This window comes from Lepisma saccharinum, chromosome 7, assembly GCF_977018435.1.
Source record: "Lepisma saccharinum chromosome 7, izLepSacc3.1, whole genome shotgun sequence".
NCBI lineage: Eukaryota > Metazoa > Arthropoda > Insecta > Zygentoma > Lepismatidae > Lepisma > Lepisma saccharinum.
The window spans coordinates 4,496,382-4,519,124 of record NC_139235.1 but is presented as its reverse complement, the minus strand read 5'-3'; the positions used below and the strand labels follow the sequence as shown (position 1 = coordinate 4,519,124).

At 39.0% G+C, this 22,743-nt stretch overlaps 1 protein-coding gene across 1 annotated transcript in view; it reads left to right on the top strand.

Moving 5' to 3' along the window:
• The window catches only part of trh (PAS domain-containing protein trachealess), a 736,895-nt gene extending 715,195 nt beyond the window's left edge, over positions 1–21,700 (top strand). The window contains exons 13-15 of the mRNA XM_083124916.1: positions 879–1,003; positions 12,043–12,200; positions 17,326–21,700. Coding sequence (XP_082981042.1) covers positions 879–1,003; positions 12,043–12,200; positions 17,326–18,426 — 1,384 coding nt within the window. The 3' untranslated portion in view covers positions 18,427–21,700. The remainder of the gene's footprint in view (positions 1–878; positions 1,004–12,042; positions 12,201–17,325) is intronic.
• The last annotated feature ends 1,043 nt before the right edge of the window (positions 21,701–22,743 follow it).

Sequence of the window (22,743 nt, the reverse complement as noted above, 5' to 3'; positions counted from 1 at the left end):
ATGTAATTGATTTGAAATAATATTGCTATAACACTGAAGGATGTTGATTTTTGAATTCGTGAATATTCTTGGGCAGAGTTTAGAAGTGAGGACTAAAAGTGGTAAAAGCTGTAAGTGCCAAAATCGAAAGTGTTGGGAAATCACATCGTTCCGCACATCAGCCCGTAAGAACGTTCACACTAGTGACCTCTGTACACGCCCTTTGAACCATTTAGAGGGCTACCAGCCACTTTTCACGTTTACCACATTATAAAGCATGGCACATTTCACAGTTTAACGTGGAAAACCGTGTTTGAATTATTGTGGCACTTACAGCGTTTACCAATTTTAGTCTTCAAGTAATACAGGAACAGTAATGAGAAAACTTCTCTTTTACGTAGATGGTTGGTTGTTCCTTTGAATTGATATAAAATATTGTTGTGCGCTTGTAAAGGCCTTGAATTAACGTGGAAGTTCAAATATGAATGTAATATAACGTTTATCAACATAATAATGTGGCCCATAAGTCAGTTGTCACTAGCAATCGTTAGACTTTGTTTTGCCTAGCGTAGTGGAAGTCAGTTGTGAACCTGACTAGTACGTATTACCCAGCATTCTTACATTGGGTAATACACACTAGTCAAGTTCACAACTGACTTTCCACTACGCTAGGCAAAACAAGTCTAACGACAACTGACTTATAGCCCACCTTACTTCATATGTATGCATATTTTAAGTTGAAACTATGTTGTTGTTTTTTTTTGTTGTTTTTTTAGAAGTATCCAGGATATAGGAAGCTGAGGCATACTAAAGTAGAACTCAAAGTAATTAATAAATATATGACTCACATACATAAAAATGCTTTTATGACGAAAATAATTGTTCGTATTCATTTCCAGCGGGCGAGAGTTCGAAAATCTGGTAATGGACTGTTGTCAAATGGAGGACAAGATGCAAATCGTGAAACGGGAAGAAACTGGTGGAAACGACCCGGAAAATGGTTCCCCGGACGCCGATAGAGGAGGTTAGTATACATTTCTAATTCTATTTCAAAACCATGAACTTTAACATAAGATATGTAGTAGGCAGGTCAGATTTTGGTAAAATGAAATATCTTATGTATGCTGTGTATGTTAATGTAAGTTTTGATCATGAAATATTGCATAAATTCTTCAACATATTGTTGAATCGTTTGGAAAATGCAAATATATTCTGTTACAAGTTGTGATAACTATTATCTTCTGGGGAGATTCTTCTTTGGGAATAACCCTTGTTACCAGCAGTCTACATATACAACGCAGATAGAAGCCATCAATTTGTCACTTCGGTGACAAAGATAATAGATGACAAACAAGCCAAGATCCGAATACTACATGATGGAATGAAGATACAAGCCAACACCAGACCACCTTACAACAAGCTCATCAACCATTGCAAAGAGCACTCGCTCAGCTACGCCACCGATAAACCACGCCGAGAGAGGGCGGTCAAAGTAGTACTCCGACATCTGCCAATCGACCTATCAACGAAAGAAATACAGACAGAGCTAGCAGCGCAGAACTACAAAGTACAACAAGTCCAGAAGATGAAGAGACGAGACCCGAAGTCCTTCATCAAAACACCAATGCCGCTGTACCTAGTTTCATTGAGCAAAGGAGAGACAACACGAAACATCTGCAGCCAAGAACACTCCCTGAACTATGAGATGAAAGTGGAACCATACCGCTCTCCAGGAATACTGCAATGCCATAGATGCCAGAGGATAGGGCATTCCCAGATCCAATGCAAGGCTCAACCAAGATGTGTGAAATGTGCAAACAATCATTTCACAGCAGAATGCCAAAAGAAAGACCGAAAACTCCCTGCAAAATGCTGCAATTGTGGAGGAAACCATCCGGCCAACTACAGGGCCTGTAAAATGTTCCAATCAGTACATCAGACGAAACCAAAATCAAAGTCAGATGATGGGAAGGAACAACAGAAACAACTACCATTCAGCTTACCACAAGAGAAGCCACCTACGCAGGGACGGCGCCAGAAATTTTCGACCGGGTGGGCAGAAGATGTATATTCATAAATTAGGGTGGGCAGTATAAATGTAAGACCTTATATGACTTTTACATGCATTCATGCCCCCCCTCCTCCAACATATACAGGGTGTCCTAAAACAACTTCAACAACGTTTGGATGCTGGCAGATATAAAAAACCCAAGGAAATTTTCCTCATACACATAACCTCGAAAGTGCTTAGTTTCTGATCTATGAGCGCTGAAAATCTGACCTGTATGTATATGCAACCCAACTCACCAAACGATCGATCTGACGTAACTTCCAGGGAGCAAGGTTGCCACTTGAATTTAAAACAACAAGTTGGGAGTCTTATCTGGCAAAATACAAAAGAATAATTACACACTTGCGATGTTGTAAGCAGAGGTGTGCGCAGACTAATTTATTTTGGGGTGCCTTAAGGGAAGTTTCAGTTACCTATCTGGGCAAGGCTAGCCTAATAGTCGTAACTTCATGTTCCTTTTCACAGAAACTATTAGATATCTGAACATGAAATTTTAACATTATAGAATGAACATTTGTTATCACTTTAGCTCAGGTTTTACTATCACTGTGTCGATATTTTAAATAATGAAAGTAAACAATTGAAAATGATAAATACAAAGCTATATCTGTGCAGGTACTATCAGCTGAATCACTATCACGAAATACATCTGTAGGTTCAGTTTCACCATGTTTTATAATGCTGTTTTATTGCTGTGCCTGGTCACTCGATAGAATGCCATGTGTTATATATAATTATTTTAAACCGTAGAATTCAGATGCAAGAAAAATCTGAAAATTGATGCGCTTGTCATTGAAAGAGAGCATTCATGAAAGTCTTTGAACATGAAAGTCTTATTGGAAATGTTGGAAGGTTGCATTAACAAACATGTCGGTCCTCGGGGAAAAAACTACCGGCCGATTTGTGAAGGGGCTCTGCGACTTATAAAGGGAAAAAAAATATTTCTTTACTACGTGTTTACTGATTACTATAGTAAAGGAATATCACATTGTTTTGTGGAGAGGGAGAGAGCGAGCTGATCATCTCAAATGAAACGAAATTCCTTACTTTTTCACCACTGATATAATTTTCATTATTTTAGTGGTAGTTCAACATATTTCTTTATTTTCTGAGAAGACGTTTGAGGTAGCCAGGTATCTTTGGCAACCCCGTGCGCACACCTATGGCTGTAAGAAGTATTTACAGCATTTACAAACTTGCCAAGACAAAGAATTTCCAACAAATGCGGACTCAAATTCAAGATTCTTCATTCTAAAATGTCCACATCGTGTTTCGAGGGTCGCGCAGTACCAATAATCGTGAATCGCAAGTTTCACGTACGACATGTTGATGAAATCGGCGAACTGAGGAATGCAATCATAGTGTGTTTGCCAGGTTGTTTCACACGCAGACTGTTATTTATTTACTTCTAAATGGCTAATCGAGTCCCTAAAATAATACAAGGGTAAACCCCTTACTGAAAAGGATGAATAGTAAAAGCTCTTGCAATAAAATAAAAAACATCATTTAAACATTAATTAATTCGCACATTAAAACTAATACACAATAACTGAAATCAATCCAACTTGGATAAAGGTGTCACTACATCACGTGTGCATTCCGAGCGCCCAATACAGCTCAGGGTTTGACATAAATATGGATAATGTCTTATTAGCAAAATTTAAAAGAAAGTAAGAACCCGGGTATAAATCAAATTCTTAGTTCATTCCGCATAATATTTACTTAGGCTAATGAAGGGCATTTTGGCAAAATATCACCGAAAAGTAATAAATAAATAAATAACATTGTATGTATTATGTTATGAAGTACAAAGTTCTAAAATCTCGTCCCTTAATCACAAGAAAAATCACATGATTACATAACTGATAGGGAAAATGTATCTGTAAGAAGATTTTTTGCCACCCTGATGACATAGTGGTAGAGTCGTCGCCTTGTGATCAAGGGGTCCCAGGTTCAATAACCGGTGGAGGCACATAGTGGTTCGGACCCCAGTTTAAACTGTAGGTCCAGTCCCGATTAGCCTATCTGTGCATAAAGTTGACTTAAAACAACAACTCATGTAAGAAGGTTTCTAAACACGGTTGCTAACTCATTATCAAGTCAATAATTCTGCAGCTATTTTTCAAACCTGCAGAGCTGTTTTATCAAAATCTATTTTTGTGATTGCTTCTTATTAGTAGAACGAATATATATTTTTTTAAAACATTTTGGATACCATATCGAAATTAGAAGATGACAGGTATATAAAATCGTGATGATGAAAGGGACGTATCAAATTACCTCTCCTTAATATTTCAATATAGACCTAACTAAACAACTTTGTGTGTTGCTGGAGGAAACAACGCGAAGAAGAGGTTTTTATTTGTTTAACAGATTACCTTAATCATACCCAGGCTGGAAGGCCGGAGTTGACATCAAGCAACTCCACTCCGCCCCAACTGCACTCATTTTCAGTTATAACGTTTTGGCCAAGTTATGGCAGACAGATAATTAATTATATTTCTATTTTTGCCACATTTCAATTATCTATTTCTTTTCATTATGTGGCACATTTTCAAAACAATTTGATGCATCGTACCTGTGAAGGCCAGGAGCTGCAGCCCTCAGGCCAATAATCCTGTTCTAATCTTGATCATATTCTGCACAATTTGCGCCTCTCATACATAAATCCTCCTAAGCCTACTAACTGCTTAAGCATACAAGTGGGCATTGGATCACAGTTTTTGTTTCAAACGCTTTGGAAATTCCTTTCGCTTTCCAATGATAAAGTTAAGGAAATTGAAGAAGAGCTTAAATTAATTCCATTCAACTTATTATTTACGCTGACTTTCGTAAACCTATTCACTAAATCAGTGTTTCGGTAAAGGACAACAAAGCTTTTCATTTAATGAAGATATGTGAACTTGTCTGTAATATAGATAATATCTACAAGTAAAATATACATGGAGTGAACACCATAATAAACTTATTTATTGAACCATTCGCATTTTCTCAAGGGTATATATTTATTAAATTTGATTGGGTGGGCAATCGGGTGGGCACAGCAATTTTTGGGTGGGCAATTGCCCACCCGTGCCCACCCCTGTCGCCGTCCCTGCACCTACGAAGACTACACCGCCGACTACCATGAATTATAGCCAGACACTTCAGGCTCCAACTGAAGAGCAAGAAGAGACAAACGTAATCATCAAATGGTTACTGGCAAAACTGCAAGACAAGAAAATAAGAACGCTCATCAAAACGGCGAAAGACAAGATCGAAAAGACGAAGAACGAATCAGATAGAACCGTCGCAGTCCTGCAGGCACTCGTCGAGTTCGTCACAGAAATATTCTAAACAGACAACCAACAACTCAGATATAATACGAAATGTCATAGCAAAACGGCCCTTTTAGGACCAAAAATTAAGATAGGCCCTTCTTAGGACCAAAATTCTGACGGCCCTTCTTAGGACCAAAATTCAGCCGGCCCTTCTTAGGACCACAACACTCAGTTCGTAATTGAACTGCCATCACAGACCGAACCTCGAGCGACAGTTGCAGAGGTAACAGAAGCCAATTCATCGCACTACGCCATTACCACAACTATAAAACAGATGGGAGTCAAGGAAACGGTACTTCTACAGAAAACTTCAAGAAATTTCAACTTCAACTTCAACTTCAACTTCTGGTCATTTCAGTTCTGGCATTAATATATGAGTCTGAGTTAGTACATAAGGTGTAATATTGCACTTTAGAAATCTGGGGGTAAGCGTTGAAATATTCGATATATTGCATTAATTTCCGCTGAAAAAAATTGCCCTAGCTTACCCGTGCCATACGAGAAACTTACCTGAAAAAGGGGGGGGGCATCAGAGTCCAACACATTTTTTTATCACTAAAAATTCAAGAAACCATTTTGATTACAGTCAGTGTTCGAATTGAAGAAAATGCAGAAGGGAGGGCAAACTTCAGAACTTGGGGGGGGGGGGATTTTCATATTTTGTGTATGACTGCGACAGATATAAAAATAGTAAAACATATTAAAATATTAATTTTAATAATAAAGTTTAGAATTAAATGTTAATATAAATATGCCAATTGTTGATAATATTAAAGAATGCCAATTTATTATTATTATTTTACATGAGCAGGTAAAAAGATAATATAAAGAATACAGATATATAGTGTAGGAGCACGTATTCATTATCATTAAAGAGTGCCCCTTCATCAATTTCATCATATCATCTCTCAGCCTCATCAAAAGTAGCAGGAAAGCGAAGTAAAATAAACCAAATCAATCTATCAGTCATATGTGTAGTTAAGATTACTAATATCTGCATGAAACAGCTGTCTTACCAAAGAAATTAATTCCAAAAATCTTTAAATGGATTTTTAAAAATTTAACGTTACTTTTCTGCATGGTTTGGCTAATCGCGACGATGAGGATGAATGATGATATGATGAAATTGATGAAGGGACACTCGCAAAGAACACCTATGCTTAAGCCGGGATTTAGGATTAAGTGGATTATTTATTGAATATCAAAATCCGTTGTTAGGTACATCGGGTGAAAAGCAAAAGTCCTTGAATTTCGCAGGCACTGTCAACGCAAAGCTGTATAATCACAATCTAATAGTTACATTTATGTAAGTTCTGCGTAAATATACCAACTTCATATTATACAGCAGTAGGGTGATTAAAAAAAAAATTCGTGTCATTCCAGGAAAGTTTCCTCCTTTAAACAAATTTTCTATTTCCCATATAGTGTTAACATTTTCTGAATCACCCTGTATTTTGCTTATTTAATTGTGGACTTGGGAAGTCTTTTGGGGTCCGAACCCCCTGGACCCCACTCTAAATACGTCATTTCACATTAAAGAATTAAAACAGAACAAAACACGATCGTATTTTTTTAAAGACAAAATCTTAACTGCTTTCTCACCCACGCTGTCACCTTCTACCTCTCCCTGCTGAATAAATTAGCAGTGCCCCCCTCCTTCCCACCGTTCTTATCGCCAGGAGCATTACTGTTTCAGTCCATAAGTCGTCAGAGTCTTTAACAATCCAGGAGATGGAGGAACATGTCGGAGTATTTCATCGCCGGGCACAGCGAGAAGGTATTAATCTTCTCGCCTTCTCCTTCAACTTCCTTCCCGTCAGGATCTCAGGCAGTGTCCTTGTCCTGAAACACAATTTCCTGTGCGGCCCCCTTTCCCCCCCCCGACACGCGGCCCTTCATTTGCATTAATGATGCTGATAATGTCATACAAACCCTTCGGCTTGTCGCTTCTTGGGAGCTTCATACCTTGTGACAGGAGGCGCTGCGAGCGTTTTCAGCGGTTCACGTCGTGTTGTGTCAACTCTGTTAATTGCAACGAATCTGTGTAATTGGCTTAATTGAAAAGCGTCTTTGGATGCGTGTACTGTCCATAACCCCCACCCCCTCCCCTCGAAGTGATTGAAAATGCAAATAGGCTTCTTAAGTGAATCTTTCTCTTCAAACGAGAACTTTTTCCATACGGTTTTCTTTAAAAATCTGTGTGATTATTTGCACGAAGAAGTTGAAAATACCTCTTCTTAATCTGTCAATCATATTATTGCCTCCAGAGCACAAAGCGTTGCCAAATTTAACTTTCACTGCACTGTTCGGTTGTCAAAGTGGATACGACTGTTTTCGTTGAGCAAAGTAAGTTAGTCTAGAACGATAATGGAAGGAGAAAGATGAAAATAATTTGCCAAATAAGTTAAAACTGGACACTTTTTTTTTATTCCTATTAATACCCCAGTACTTTAGTTTAAAAAAACTTGCAAGAAATAGTGCAAAGGTGGAAATTATTTCCTCAGCCAATGATCGTACAATGTATTTAATCGACTAACCTGTATGTGGGCCTCTTGCACCTGAAAAAAAATCTTCACAGTGACGGTTCCAATAAAATTTTGTTGAGTTGAGTTGACAAAATTAATTTTGAGAAAAAATTCAGACAAGATGACCAAAATCGACTCATGGTTGATAGGGTCAGTAAGAAGAAGATGATGAGTTGAGTTGACGGTGACGGTAGCTCTAAGTGGCTACGTTACCCCGAACTAAATAAAAGCCAATTCGCGATTAAAATTAACCTATATGCCATCTGGTGGGACTTTCAGGAACTACCCTGTCCCAGCTAACTGTGGAGCAAGTCGGCGCATAGCGTCAGAGAAGCGAGGGAAATCTATTGGCCAGAACGAAGCAGTAGACACTGATGGGAAGGCTGGTAACTTCAGTCACTTTCCCCCTACTCCAGGCAATTCCGTTCTTCTCACGTGTTCATTAGTGGAGCCGTCCGCGTCACTACTTGCGCAGACACTTTTCCTTTGCCTGCTCTACAGTTAGCTGGGACGGAGTATATGTAGGATACGTTTTGTTGAAGTCGTTTTAAAGCATGGGGAATATGCGAGAGAGTAAGGTCCACTGTTCAGGTTTTTTGTGCTCTAAATCGTTTTATGGGTCAGAACAAATGAAAAGTTTTCATGTATTTCCACCCCGTGAAATCAACAAAATGAAATTTGTTAATAAATCAGGGAGAACGTAATTGATTGACAGAATTTTGGCATAGGGGATAACACTGTAATTCGGCAAGGAAATTACGAAGAATGCACGAGTCTGCTCACGTTATTTTTCGAGAGATAAATATATAGTACCATGAAAGAAAAGTTTTAAATTGTACTTTATAAATAAAGTCTTTCTTTTTCTTCGAAAAGTCATGAAGCGCCTTACCCAATGCGTCTATGTATTATGTATGTGTGAAATTTGGAACAGGTGCAAGTCGAGAGAAGATGAAAATAGTTTGAGAATGAATTAATGTCAAATGTAACCAGAAAAAGAAAATTGACATGCTAATGTTGCTGTTTCAGTCAGTACGATGTCCTTTTTCAGTGAGGATAGCCTGGTCTTTCGAGAAAGAACTGCAACGATATGTTCGCAATTTTCTCCTGTCCCAGCTTTTCAAGTAGAGGTCAATTTAAATTCCTTTATTTTAAAATAATTTCCGAGAACCCCAGGTACAACATGAGGTGCAGATGAAACAGCACTGCTTTGAAGAACCAGTGCGTATACATTAGTTTCGTCTGCTTTTTCAGTGTTATTTTTGCCTATCATAATTAAATGCTTCATTCGCAGTACAGCTTCACCTTCGTTAGAGTTCCTGGAATTCACATCGCATTCGCAATATTTAAAATATCGCGTAATTTAAACGTTTTCTACCATACCAGCAATGACAACACGCTGCTATTTCGTACTACTCCTGAATGTAAACAAAGATTTATCCTACATAGAGCGGCCATATTGCAAGCGACACTAGCGCTCAGGTAGTAATTTTAATCGGGAATAGACTACAACTTTCATCTTGACAAAGTAGACATCTTCATTGAACGTGACAATAAAATGAATTACCTTGTTATGTGCTTCTTGCATTGTAGGAGTATAAATGTTATTTTTTTTGAGCAGGGATTTCTTTGTGGCGTTTTGTAGTGTGTTTATCTTGGCAACTGTGTAATCAGTCCTTGCTGTGTGCTCGAGGTATGTAAAACATGTACTTTCACTCGCTTCGTGGTACCAATATGAACTCCAGTCACATTCTCGGCTCGGTCTCAAGGAGGAAGTGTCCATCTTGTCTCGAGTTTCGAAGTATTGATTTATTGCTATTTTGATATTGATTTAGGAGAAATAAATTGTATCGAGATGAGACATACCAGTCACGGTCTCGTTCCGACTTGTAAATGCCTGTCTCGTATTCGGCCTCGCCTCGAGTCTCGAACGATATTGGATAAATAACATATGCAACGTGTCACCGTGCAAACTTTGACTGCGTATTTAGGTCACTTGTTTTTCTGTCGGACGCCACATTTAGACTCTACGAACCCTCGAGAAACAGAATATGAACCTGAATATATCTAATTCTCGATATCGTCTAGATTTTATAGAGTTCCATCTCCTCGGTCTCCTTTCGACAATGTCTCGAAGACTCCGCTCTCGTTCTCGTCTCGATTTTTACAAGATCGTCTCGTTCTCGATTCTATTTTCGCGATTAGACCGAGAGACTTGCGTTCGCTAAATATGTCTAACTAGCAGGGTTATTATCGGAAACAAACACTTTGTGTGTACACAGTCTATTGAAGCATTACCGTATTACTGAATTCAGGACACTAATCTTAGGGGAAACAGTGTACTCCCCGATATTCTTCTTCTTCTTTTCCTGAAGATTTAGAAAATCATGCAACGTCCCAGACTAATGGTTCTTGTTTTCTACAGCAATAAATCTCCTCTCGATATCAAATTCTCGGTTCACACTTGCCTAATTGTCCCTCCCGATGGTGGTTTTGGGAAGTTGTCCACAGGTGGCGGGATCGTAGCACAAGCCAGCTTGGACAAGATCTGCCACCATTTGCTAGGCGATTATGTGACGACAGCTGATGTAGACGTGGTTGTCAAGAGCACGCCAAGTTCGACATCGATTTGTTCCAACTGTTGAGTGGTAGAGGGGAGGGGTTGTCTTGAGCTTGGCTGCTCGCAATAATCCCTTGGTATCTAACTTACTTAATCTTCTCTGTGCATACAAAACTGTCAATCTGTATCATGATGTTTAAGCAAGTGTTGAAAATTGTAGTCTTCATTAACTGAAAAATAATTGCATTACGTTTACCATATGTACATTCGTGGAAAGAAATACTTCCCCCATAAGACTACTAGTATTAAGACTATAAGGGGGAGTATTTTTTTTACATGACTGGACACACGTGTGCACAATCAAGTTAAAAAATATGAGGACAAATTGTCCCCATCACAATTTTCAATCACGTTAACAAGATAGATTGGCGCTGGTGATATTAGATTGATTGGTTTGCTTTATTTTACGTCGCTTTAGGTGCCACTTTTGGCTATGTGATGAATTCAGTGGCGTCGATTGGGTCCCAAAACGGGGAGGCGAGGTGCAAAAACTGGCGGTGGGTCAAAGACAGTACATTTCCCTTTGTAGATAAGATTTAGCATAGTGCAGGGGGGGCAACTGCCTCCCCTAATCGCCGCCACTGCTGATGATTGATGAAAATTGATGAATGGACTCATACATCCATGCCCAGGCCGGGACTCGAATCCGGGACCCCTGTGGTGATATTAAAGGGGTAACCTCTGCCTTCAGAATCTCGCATTGCATTCGTAAGAAATAAAGAGGACCAATACTGTGATGGACAATTTGAGTGCATAAATCTTTGAACTTGACTGTACTATCAAAAATGCGTGTACGGTGGAATGCAGAAATATTACTCGGCAAATTGTCCGTTATTTTCATCCTACGTGATTTGAAGAAATGGATTTTTACGTTTGCTTGTGTAAAGGCTGTCAGCAGCTTGGTTGGCGTTTTGTTTCAATTTTTGAAGCTATTTGCATAAGACAAAGAAGATAAACTTGCTGGTGGACAGTTTGCTTGATAATATAAAATCATCCAACTGTATATACCTATTTTGTAAGTTATTCGTTTGTCGTGACAGTAAATTACTCTTTCGTAATTCTATGTATTAGGTAGTTAGTAACTACAAAAAAGGCCACTGATGGCGTAATGATACTGTCGGCTTTTAATCAAGGATTTGTTTGATTCCAGGCTGACACACAGTAGTTCAGAATCTGATTTAATTTTATCCTGAAGGTTGAATAGCTTGTCTGAGCATAAAGTTGACTTGAAACAAACTAAAATACTACAAAAATGTAGTAGAATCGGGCATTTCGTAACAATAAACAAATGACTTGTGTTTTTACTAGTTATTAGTCAATTTTCGTCATCTTGTCCTGCTACAGGAAAATTTGAGCTGATTGGAAAAATGGAAGGGGGGAGAGATTTAAGCCAATCTACCACTCAGTGTGGAAATTTTGAAGGATTCAGTGTCACCTGTACCTATTCTTACGAGTTCCTAAGTTCTTACATGAGAAATATGCTTTCAACTGCAACGTGGGGATGGCATTAACGTACACTGCTTGTTTCAGAAGGAAGGAGTAGCGGCGGACCTCCAAACCAAGACCCCCACAGATCCCCGCCGGACATCGAGGACGGGTCTTCAGAGCACGGGGAACAGGGTAGAGGCCATCTTGATCACGTGACTCAACTTCAGGGATCAGCCCACCTACCGGGAGAGGCTACTCAGGTATGTAGAGGAAGGTTTGTACTGTTTTTTTTTTTTTTTTAATTTTGACAGATCGGACCCTGACGCAATACAGGGTAATTCAAAATGAATGGTGCAACTTTACACAGTTATGACGTTACTACGAGGGACGTTCCGAAAGTAAGTTTCGTCATTTTTTCACAGGGAAGCTTTATTACAAACAGAAGAGTACAATGTGATAACAAAATACAATCTTGTGGCTATTTTTCCACATAGTCGCCACCGACATTGATACATTTGTCGTACCGTGAAATCAATTTGAAGAAACCCTCCTGGTAAGAATCGGTGCCCATCGATTTAAGGAAGTTCTTCACAGCCTGCTGCACCTCTTCGTTGCTTCCGAAGTGACGTCCCGATAGTCAACGCAGAAAAAAAGGTGGAAGTCTGATGGGGTCAAGATCGGGGCTGTAGGCCGGGTGATTCAATCTCTCCCATCCCACACGACGAATGTGTTCTGCAGTGACCCTTGCTGTGTGGGGTCTTGCATTGTTGTCCAAGAACAAAACCACTCAACGTCGTCTCCATAGACACTCTGTAGGCATCGATGAATATCTTAAACACTAGTCCCATGTGCCCATTCATAGCACACGACAGCACACACTTCCATTTGTGACCACGTTTCCAGCACACGTCTTTCTGCCATACTGGTTTGCACTCGAATGAGCTCGGGCACGTCGGTCTGCTGCTTATCTCGATTCTTCGGCACCCTGCGCATGCGCCATCGCTCCTCTGCTCTTGCTCCTCTCATCGTCAATTCAGGAAAGATTGTCTTTTGTTATGGCAATGTGTTTTCTCACTTTGTAATACAGCTTCCCTGTGGAAAAAATGACGAAACTTACTTTCGGAATGTCCCTCGTATTTATGATAGAAAATCAGACGAGGCATCAATATAAAGCAAAACTGTGTAAGTTTTACTCTACTCCCATGACTCAGATTACAAAAATAATGCGGTAAACATCCAAACGATACTGATCAAACTATGCACGAGACAGCAAGTCATTGTCCATGATTTCGAAGACACGAACAATTCACAGTTGTAACTTTGGCAAATCTTTCGGAAGGGTGAAACATGTGCATTACTACCAAAACGCACGTTGAAATCTCTTTGCACCATTGTGAGAGAATCAGTTCTTGATAGCTCCAACACACACTACACCTTCTACTGGTCACTAGCCATTTTGCAACACAAGCGATCTTGGTGGAACAGCGGCAAAGCAGCAGAAGCCCACTTAGTGAGAAGGAAACTTCCAGATTTTTTTCTTTATATTGAGGCCTTCCTGTTTGATTTTCTATCATAAATAGTTACGTCATAATAATTGTGTAAAGTTGCACCATTCATTTTGAATTACCCTGTATATTCAACATATAAAATTAAGATTGCTCCTGAAATATTGCCAGTGAAATTAAAATCTAACCTCTTAGAGAAAAGATCTAACAATTCAATAGTTACCTCGTGAATCCTTGGAGGCATAGTTGAAGAGTTCTTCGATAGACCGCAAAAGATAAATGAGACAAATTAATAATTACACTCTCAGTGATGTACAAAAGGCTAAAATAAACATAATTTGTACCATTTAATCATTACTGCATGTACTGTACTATTTCCAACGTTATATAACTTCTCTGGCGTGCACGAACGTGTATCACCGACTTCGGAATGAAACCAAATTATGTCCTTATCAGTTCCTGTCCAAACCATCCGCTTGGCGGCGCTAGTAATTTTCATGTTAATCTTTGAGACATACTGTAAGTGACGCATTCGGTTATTAAAAGTATCGAATGCTCATGAAATGTTCCACAAACACGCCAAGTTGTTACGCAAAGAAATATCTCTTACTTTCAAACATCCAGTTCAAGTGATGCTTTGCGATTGACCATGGATTTTGTTCGCAGTTTATGGCTGCTGTTGCTTCGTGTTACATTTGCCTTTCCACTTGACGTCAGCTACTTCTGGACATATAATTCCTCCCAGAAAGCATCCATCTTGTTCCATGCCACACAGAAGCAGTCTAAAAAGCACAACAGCACCTGACGTGTTATGTTGTACCCATTCAATGAAACGATTGGTGCAGTTTTTGCACCGGTTAATCCACCGACGAATTGCATACGCGGAGACACAAATGGCCCAATTCAACCACTCACCGCGTATCAAATCCTCTGAAAGGTCATGCAAGGTTTTCACCTTCGCGGGTGGCCGTCCATACTCTTCGAACTGGAACACTCACTCCCATGACAAATCCTCAAAACAAAGGACCCTTTTCCCTCCTCAGCAGTTGTTTAATTCTGTCTAGAAGTTGGGAAAAACTGTGAAACTGATTCTTTCCTACCGAGAAGATCCTGTGGTGTTCATTGACAACAAAACCTTGTAGCATGTTACTGATGTTACATCATAATAATACTAATGATGCCTGGAGTTTAAGGAAATATAATTTGTGGAATATACTCAAAGTTTAAGCTGGAAGGGTTAAGGTGGAAATTGCATTCGTACAGGATAGCGAAGCTGTGGTGCTTCAGAAAGTAACTCCTGCATGCCCGTATACAGTCTGATCTTTTATTATGAATGTGAGCAGGTCCAGATTTGGAGGGATTTAGCCGGCTACAGCCCCATGTCTCCGTCTCCGAAAAGGACCTTTCAATAGGTTTCAAAAATTATCTGACTTAACTGACTTTAACAGTTATAACTAAAATATGTGTGTGTGTGTGTTCATCTCCCCTCCCCCCCAAAAAAATAATCAAGGTACTTCTTTAATACACCGAATATATTTTTGTTTGTATTATGATTGTAATGTTGAACAATACCAATGCAAACTTACCCCCCCCCCGAAATAAAATTGAAGATGTTTAAGGTAACAGATGTAGTAAGATGGGCGTTCCGTGTGTGCAATTCACTACAGCATTTACATTTTTTTGTTATTTAACGTCACTTTTCTGCAACTTTCGGCTATTCGCGACGCTTAAGGTGATAAGAAACATATCCTACATTTTGAGTATCACATAATATGCACGAAGAAATGCGTCTTTTAGTTGATAGAAGACAAACAAATCTGTATTTCTTACAAAATGGTATGTGGGTGGGAGAGAGATTTCAACGGAAGTAAACATAGTGATTATCGTTTAGAATTTTTAAGCATTGCAGAATATGCAGGGCCAGAACACAACGCAAATGTTGAGTTGCAAAAGTTTCGCCATTTTGTATTCAAAAATTCATTATATGTTCATTACTTTTAACTGAAAATGTGTGAATGCCTACTTTTTCTTTCTTTTTTCTAACATTCCCCGGATATATATATATATTATTACAAATGATTGGGTGCTATAATTCTGCATGTTGGGACATTGTGTCATGTTTTCTTGCTTATAGTGATCTGGAAACACTTACTACGAGGGCCATCCGGAAAGTAGCACCCGTTTTTGAATTTAAAGAAAATTAACAAATATTTAAAAAAAAAAAAAAAACTTTGTAATTGTTAACAAACTTTAAACTACTTCTCTACATAGTCTCCATGTACATTTAGCATTTGTCATAACGTGTGACGAGTTTCTGTAACCCAGCTTCATATTCCTCTGCCGCCAGTCCATTGAGAAAAGTAGTCACCCCTTCTTTCAGTTCCTCATCACTTTGAAATGTAAGGAAGCGAGGGACCCACCTTGCACAAATTTTCCCATACTTCAGATGATCTTTGACAATTTCATGAAGAATTGTTCGTGAAACATCAGTGAACTGTTCACTGATTTCATCCAGTGTGACGCGCCGATCTTTCTTAATGAATTCGTCAACTGCACTCAGCAGTTCGTCCGTAATGACAGACGGGCGCCCGGAACGTTCATCATCATGGACGTTCTCCCTCCTCGAGTTAAAGTTTCGACACCAGCGTCGAACAGACAACTCATCAATAACATTGTTTCCATAAACCTCCTTTAATTGACGGTAAATATCACATGGTCGCACATTCCTGACGCTGAGAAATCTGATCACAGCCCTAACTTCAAAAGTGGCGGCGTTTTCAATTTTTTTGAACATTGTAAACACTCACAGAAACAATAACTACAATGACAGCGCTACTAAACCTCGCGCACACTGAGCAGACAGTCAACTAAAGTCGTTTGACCTTGAGCGGCGGCTATTCACCTCACTAGCACTCCACACGGCTCGAAGGGGTACTACTTTCCGGATGGCCCTCGTATGTCACTCGTTTGATTTCATAGTCGACAGTATTTTGTTCTGAGACCAAAAATCCCAAAATTCAATCGTTTATAGTCCATGCAGTTCTATAGGTGTGTTTCACCTACGTCACAAACTGGTGCATTGTGGGATCGAGCAGCATGATTGAGGCCGGTTCTTGTAAGCATACGGGATTCTAGCGGGCGGGCGGGAGATATTTGCGATGCGACAAAACTTACCATTTGATGGGACGGCATCAAAAATCGTGTCGTTTGTTATTACAGTTCCACATTGTTATTCAAATTTCCGCGTTTTGCAACCAACTATTCACAAAGTAATCAAAGAAAAGAGCTCCGCTCATTCTGGGGCATGAGAGTGTATTTCCAGCCATCCATCATAAACTTCCTCCGTTTTTAAGAAGGCCAGAGCGGCGCACATGCGTATATGGAAACGGATTTCCTCATTCTCTCGATACCCGACCGAAAGTCATATATATCTTGAACTTTACACGAAAGGCATTTCTTAAAATGGAAGAAGCACCCACTGATTTCTGTCGAAGGAAACACTTGGCGAATCGCAGATATGGCTGCCAATTTGGGAGCATGAACCTATAACCTAACCTAACTAAAGATCAAATTCGCTGGGTGCTGATTCGGGTGGCAGATAGCGCACCGTATTGGAATGTCTGACATGTCAAGGGCAAGTTCAAGCGTTTTGCTTGAAGTGGTACGTTTTGTCGCGGAGTAAATATTTTGAAGTTATTGGTGGATCCTTCACAGGTAGCTGTTTATCTGAGTGGTATGTTTTGTCGTAAAAACCTAAGTGGTACGTTTTGTCGGGACACCGAAATCCACACCTAATGGGTGGCTAATTTTCAGTTCAGGTAATTTTCCTCACACATTTTTTGCACATGTGGAATTTACAAGTGTCATCTCATATTTTCAGATGGCTCCTGTTCTGAACGTTCGCGCACTCAAGGAAGATGCCAGCAAAGAAGTCATCGTCGAAGCCAGGAGAAGAGCGCAGAAGAGGAAGCTGGAGGAGGGACTGCCTCGAGAGGACACCAGTTCGAGCTCTGAAGAGGACGTGGTCTGCGTGAAGAGATCGGTTCTCAGCCCGGACTCTGTCAGCTTGAGCAGTTCCTCCGTCCAGGCTCCCGTGACGAGTAGCAACGCCGTGAACAGTGTCACTGCGGAACCCAGCCCGAAGGCGGACGACACCGACCAGAGCAACGACTCCGCGCAGTGGAAGAAAACCTTCAACGGAGCCTACGACTGCTCGGCCAGCGGCGACCACGGTACCTCGGTGAAAGACCTCGAGCATGCCATGTCGAAGCATCTCCCGGTGCTGAAGGACGCTTCGGATCAACCGACGGACTTCAGCGCCGACGCCCTTCTGAAGCAGCAACGGAGTACCATCCAGTGGATAGGAGCTCAGCAGCCCTCGGCCCCGCTTCCAGCGTCGGCACTGCTGCGCCAGCTGTACGCCAACAGGGAGAGCGTCATCAGAGCCAACGTCCACGCCAGTCGACCGACGTACTACTCCGACATGCAAGGCACCTTACCCACTCCTCCTAGTAGCGAAGGTTACAATGATCAAGCTGCCCAGTTCGTTCTTCCCCAAAAGGCTGGTACGCACGATGGTTTCACGAGTATCGTGTCCTACTCTGCAGCTCCGACGTACACCGACTACCACTCGGCGATGACTCCACCCTCCTCGGTATCGCCAAGAGATAAGGTCCACTCGTTTGCCGAGAGTCCCGTGTACTCGGCGGAATCGGCAGCCGCAGCCGCTCTCAGGCACCAGTATTTGGGAGACTCCCCAGCTCAACCTCTTCCGCTCAAACCCCAAGTGTACGCCGTGCATCCCGGAACCACCGTTCCGGGTCTGGACGCTCAATACGCCGCCTCAACTTTGGCCGATCAGTCACAATTCTACGCGCATCATTCCACAGGATTCCACTTGTACCATCCGACCGCAAATAAGGCATCTTCTTACCCGGACGCTCTTAAGAACGGTACAAATTGGTACTCCACGGCGTCGTAGTGACTACAGTGACTTCAAAACCCCCCTTTGTGGCTGTACTTAGTGTAAAAAAATATATCGCTCTCTTTTTCACATCGAGATTTGCGGGAATTCCCCAAAACAAAAGTTAAACAAGTTGTGTTCCGCTCTTCATAAATCCCGGATGAGCCCCTAAATGTCATGTTAAATTTTAAACATGGAAAAAGAAACTGGAAGACCAGTGTTACCAGTGTTATTGCAAATATGCATCATGCATGTGTGTATATATTACTTCTACTACCATACAGGAAAGTGTACATATGAACATATATATAAGTTTGCAAAACAAGGAACTTCTATAATTTTTTTCTGCTGTGATTAGATAATACATTCCTGGGGTTCGGTGCTTTTTAAAAAAGAAATTATTTGTGCTGTTTGCAACAAAGTTTCGACTGTTCAAGTGCAATCCAAGAACTGTTTATATATTAAAAGATATTAGATGTAAGGAAGAAACTATTTAAGAAGAAATCCAAGTGTAATGTAAAGTGTTGCAGTCATCAGCAGGTTTTCTATTATTATCTTATATATATATATATACACACACGCGCAAGCTCGTTTGCCAAGACAGCCTACGTTAACCACAGGAATGTGGATTGAAGATCTCGTTGCTTACAAACCAGGCAGCTAATAGATCAGCTTTTAGTGACTTTTTTTTTTAAAAAAAAAAACTTCATGCTGCGGGTTCAGAAGCAAGCAAATTGGATTGATATATACAGTGCTCAAATTGCCCTCTTAAAAAAATCACGTGTTGTAGTTCTCTCTGTCAGTCATCTGTCAAAACAAAATCTCTGGGCAACATTCAATACTGGAGTGTAGTGCTTATATATTTTTTTTCAAACTCACACTTTCGCCTGGAGAGGCATTAGTATGGCCAGATGAGTCCTCTACTCAAATGGTGTCAGTATTATTAAGGAAGTGCTGAAAGTTTCATTTTTTTTTTTTATTACATTCATGGCGGATGTAAACAGTGTTATTTTTCAAACAAGCCTGTACTTTGCTCATGTTAGTGTATGAACTTTGCCTAGGTTCAGACAAGTATCAATAGTATAAGTAGAATACATAATAATGTGGATTTTGAATTCTTTGCCTGCAACATCTGTAGATAATTGCATCTTCGGCATTTTGAAAACAGTTTACGTCTGATAGATTTCTAGTTCTTTTTTATTATTATTATTTATTCACTTTTCTATTGGCTTTGTCAATAATTAAGTGTGAGAGATGTGTTCTTTCAAATATACATACTTATATGTAGGACTACATTAATTTTTCACATGCCAGTTTACAAATGTTACATAGTGCACTGATGAGAGATATTTTATCATTTCTACTTTTTTCCTGTTGCCATAAAGTAATATTGTGATTAATTTTATTCTATACCTTAAACCATATTTTCAACATTTCCACAATAAACTTTGCTTGGTTCTCTTTTTACATAAGAAAGAGTGCATAGTTGTTACTTTACATAGATGTAGAAAGTCAAATTAGCTTTCAAAATGAATTTAAAGTACAAGTATTTATGATCATAAAATATTTATTCTATGTCAATGTTTGAGTTGAATTCTGTGCTTCAGAAATCTGGAATTCAAATTAATTCATACAAACTTATAAAATTTCTCCTGAGTCTGTGGTTCCTCTGATTTAATTGTGTATTTTCTTTGTGAAAGAATCTTATTCATGAATTTATTTTATGTTATAATACAATATTTTATGTTTGGTACAAAAGTATCCAATTGCCACAAAAGTGTCGCTTGAAGTGATTGCAATAACTTTTATAGACTGGAAGAAGCATAATGGAATATAAATTCAGTATAACCCTTCCATAATTTTCTATAGTCTTACTTAAGCACAATGTATTTTTATCATGCTGTTCTTAATCCTCTTCATATATTCTTCAGACAAGTTCGTAAAACAACATTATATATGCTGATGTTCATAAGATCACTGTCCTAAGTTGAAATTCAGTATTTGAAAATATCACATTAGTTTTGAAAGATGTTTTGTTGTACATTTTAAAGTTTTTTACTAATTCAGAAGAAATAATTTTATCCCTGTTCTTTCCCCTTCAGTTAGTAAACTCGAAAGGAAAATGTAGGAAATTGATTAGTAATACTTGACTTCCCTCATAATAATAATTGTTGAAAGTCGATCAGAGTGTTTAACATGAAGTAAGCAGATTCACTACATGAAATTTGTTTCATAAATTTTTACTTGCCATTGGAATCTTATCTTTAAGAAAGGAAAAAACTTAATCTTTTTCAAGTTTTAACTATCCAATATATTGTGTCAAAGAGGAACTACCATTTTTTCATAAACTCCAGTCCTTATAACAATTTAGACATAAACACATGTGGTTAGGATTTGGCATTTTATCAGTTTGTGCTGAAGTTAGTTTTGTCATAAAGCAAAGGTTTGGTAAACCTCACTTTATGTGTTTTGCAAATATTGGTACGAAGAGTGGCAAGTGTTTTTACTCTTAGTATGTCATTTTGTCCATGACAAATTATTTGTTCTCTTCCTGTTTCTTAAGCAGGGACATGTTGAAACAAATTCAATTCTCCTGAATATCATATCAAATTGTGAAAATTGCTTAAGTAGCAATTGAAGTTGTCTGCTTAGAGCAGAGCATGTACATGTTTGGTTATGAAAGAATTACATTACAATGAAAGGTAATTTTAAAATGTTGATTTTTAATTATTGAAAGTATTAATTGTTCCAATGCATTAGGAAAAACTATATCATTTTTGTTGTATTTTTTAAATACATATCTTGTATTTAGATTTCCAGAGGATAGAAGTGAGAAAAGCCCATTATCAATGTTCTATTATTTTATATTTTCTGAAACATTTGTTAGGTTGCAAGTCCTATTTTTTACATGTACTTCTTCTAGTAAGAAACTGTCGATAGTGAACCAATTCATTATCATATTAATGTTAATATGCACATTTTTCTTGGATCATATGTGGTTTTTAAAGAAACATGAAAAATTTGTTGGAATTTTGGATTTACACATGCAACCAAAACACTACTTAGGTTTAAAGTGTTGGCATTACAGCTATCTCATGGGAATGAGATTAAATATATCCTTTCTTTTCTCTTCTTTTGTACAATCATGAAGTCTGTACTGATGTGACAGCTATGTTTATTGTTGTTGTTGTTATTTTTTATTAAATGTGATGCTATATTACTTCCTGTAGGTGCAATATTTGTCACCACTGTGTTATGTACAAGAAATAAAGTAAAACAATTCAAAATAAAATAAAACACAGTGTAAGCAAACAAACATAGTAATGTGATTTAAATTTATTTCATTAACCAGTTTTAGATTGTAGCATTTCCTCATATTGTGCTGGGTGAGAGAGCTTTATTTTACACAGGTGTAGATCAGAATATGATGATCGGATTACGTGGAAAGGTCAACATGAACATTGATGACGACTTAATTTCATGATGTTAGTATTTTTGGTAGTGTTTGGCAAGTTTGCTTGCTAATTTGCATGGCTAAAACTTTTGCTTTTAACATTTATGTTAACTGAGGGTGGCATTTGAAAAAATTCTTCTTAATTTGCTTTCTCTACCCCTTACGCCATTACACCCAGATAGCATAGACAGCTTGCCGCAAGCATGAAGCAAGCTTACCATGGCAAGCTAAGTAGCTAGCAGCAAGCTTGCCATGGCAAGCTATTAGCTGGATGCAAGCTTGCATTAAGCAATGTAGTTACCACAAGTGGAAGTTGCAGCAAGCTTGCCAAGGCATGCTTGCATCAAGCTTTTCATAACTAGCTGTAAGCTTACAGAATGCAATGCTCGAAGTAAGCCATAATGTGTATCTTTAAGCTAAATTGAGGGGTCTAGTGAGAGAGGGAGGTATACCACAAATCTTGAAAATTTTATTTTTTGCCATTTTCAGTCTTCTCCTACCATCTGTCATCTATCATGTGAACTACAACCATGTGGCATAGCTCCCGCTTGTTCTGCAGAAGATTTTCTGAGTTCTTGAATACGTCCTCATCAGCATTTTGAGTGAGAGAAGGAGCTATGCAACTTACTGATGGTGTCTGCAATAGGAGTGGCAGAGGTTGTGTTGCAGTAACCGGTGCAAGATTTAATATCAGCCCTGAAGTTAAAAGATCTCATGGCAATAATGCCTTATATTCCTCCAGTTTTTCATGGTGTTTACCAAAAACTAAAATCCACAGAAACAATGGACATAGGAAGTTGTCTTTTATGTAGATCATATGTAACCCTGTGAACATTATTTACACTCAGGCAAAAGTATTTAAGCCTTGTTGAAAGTATTTG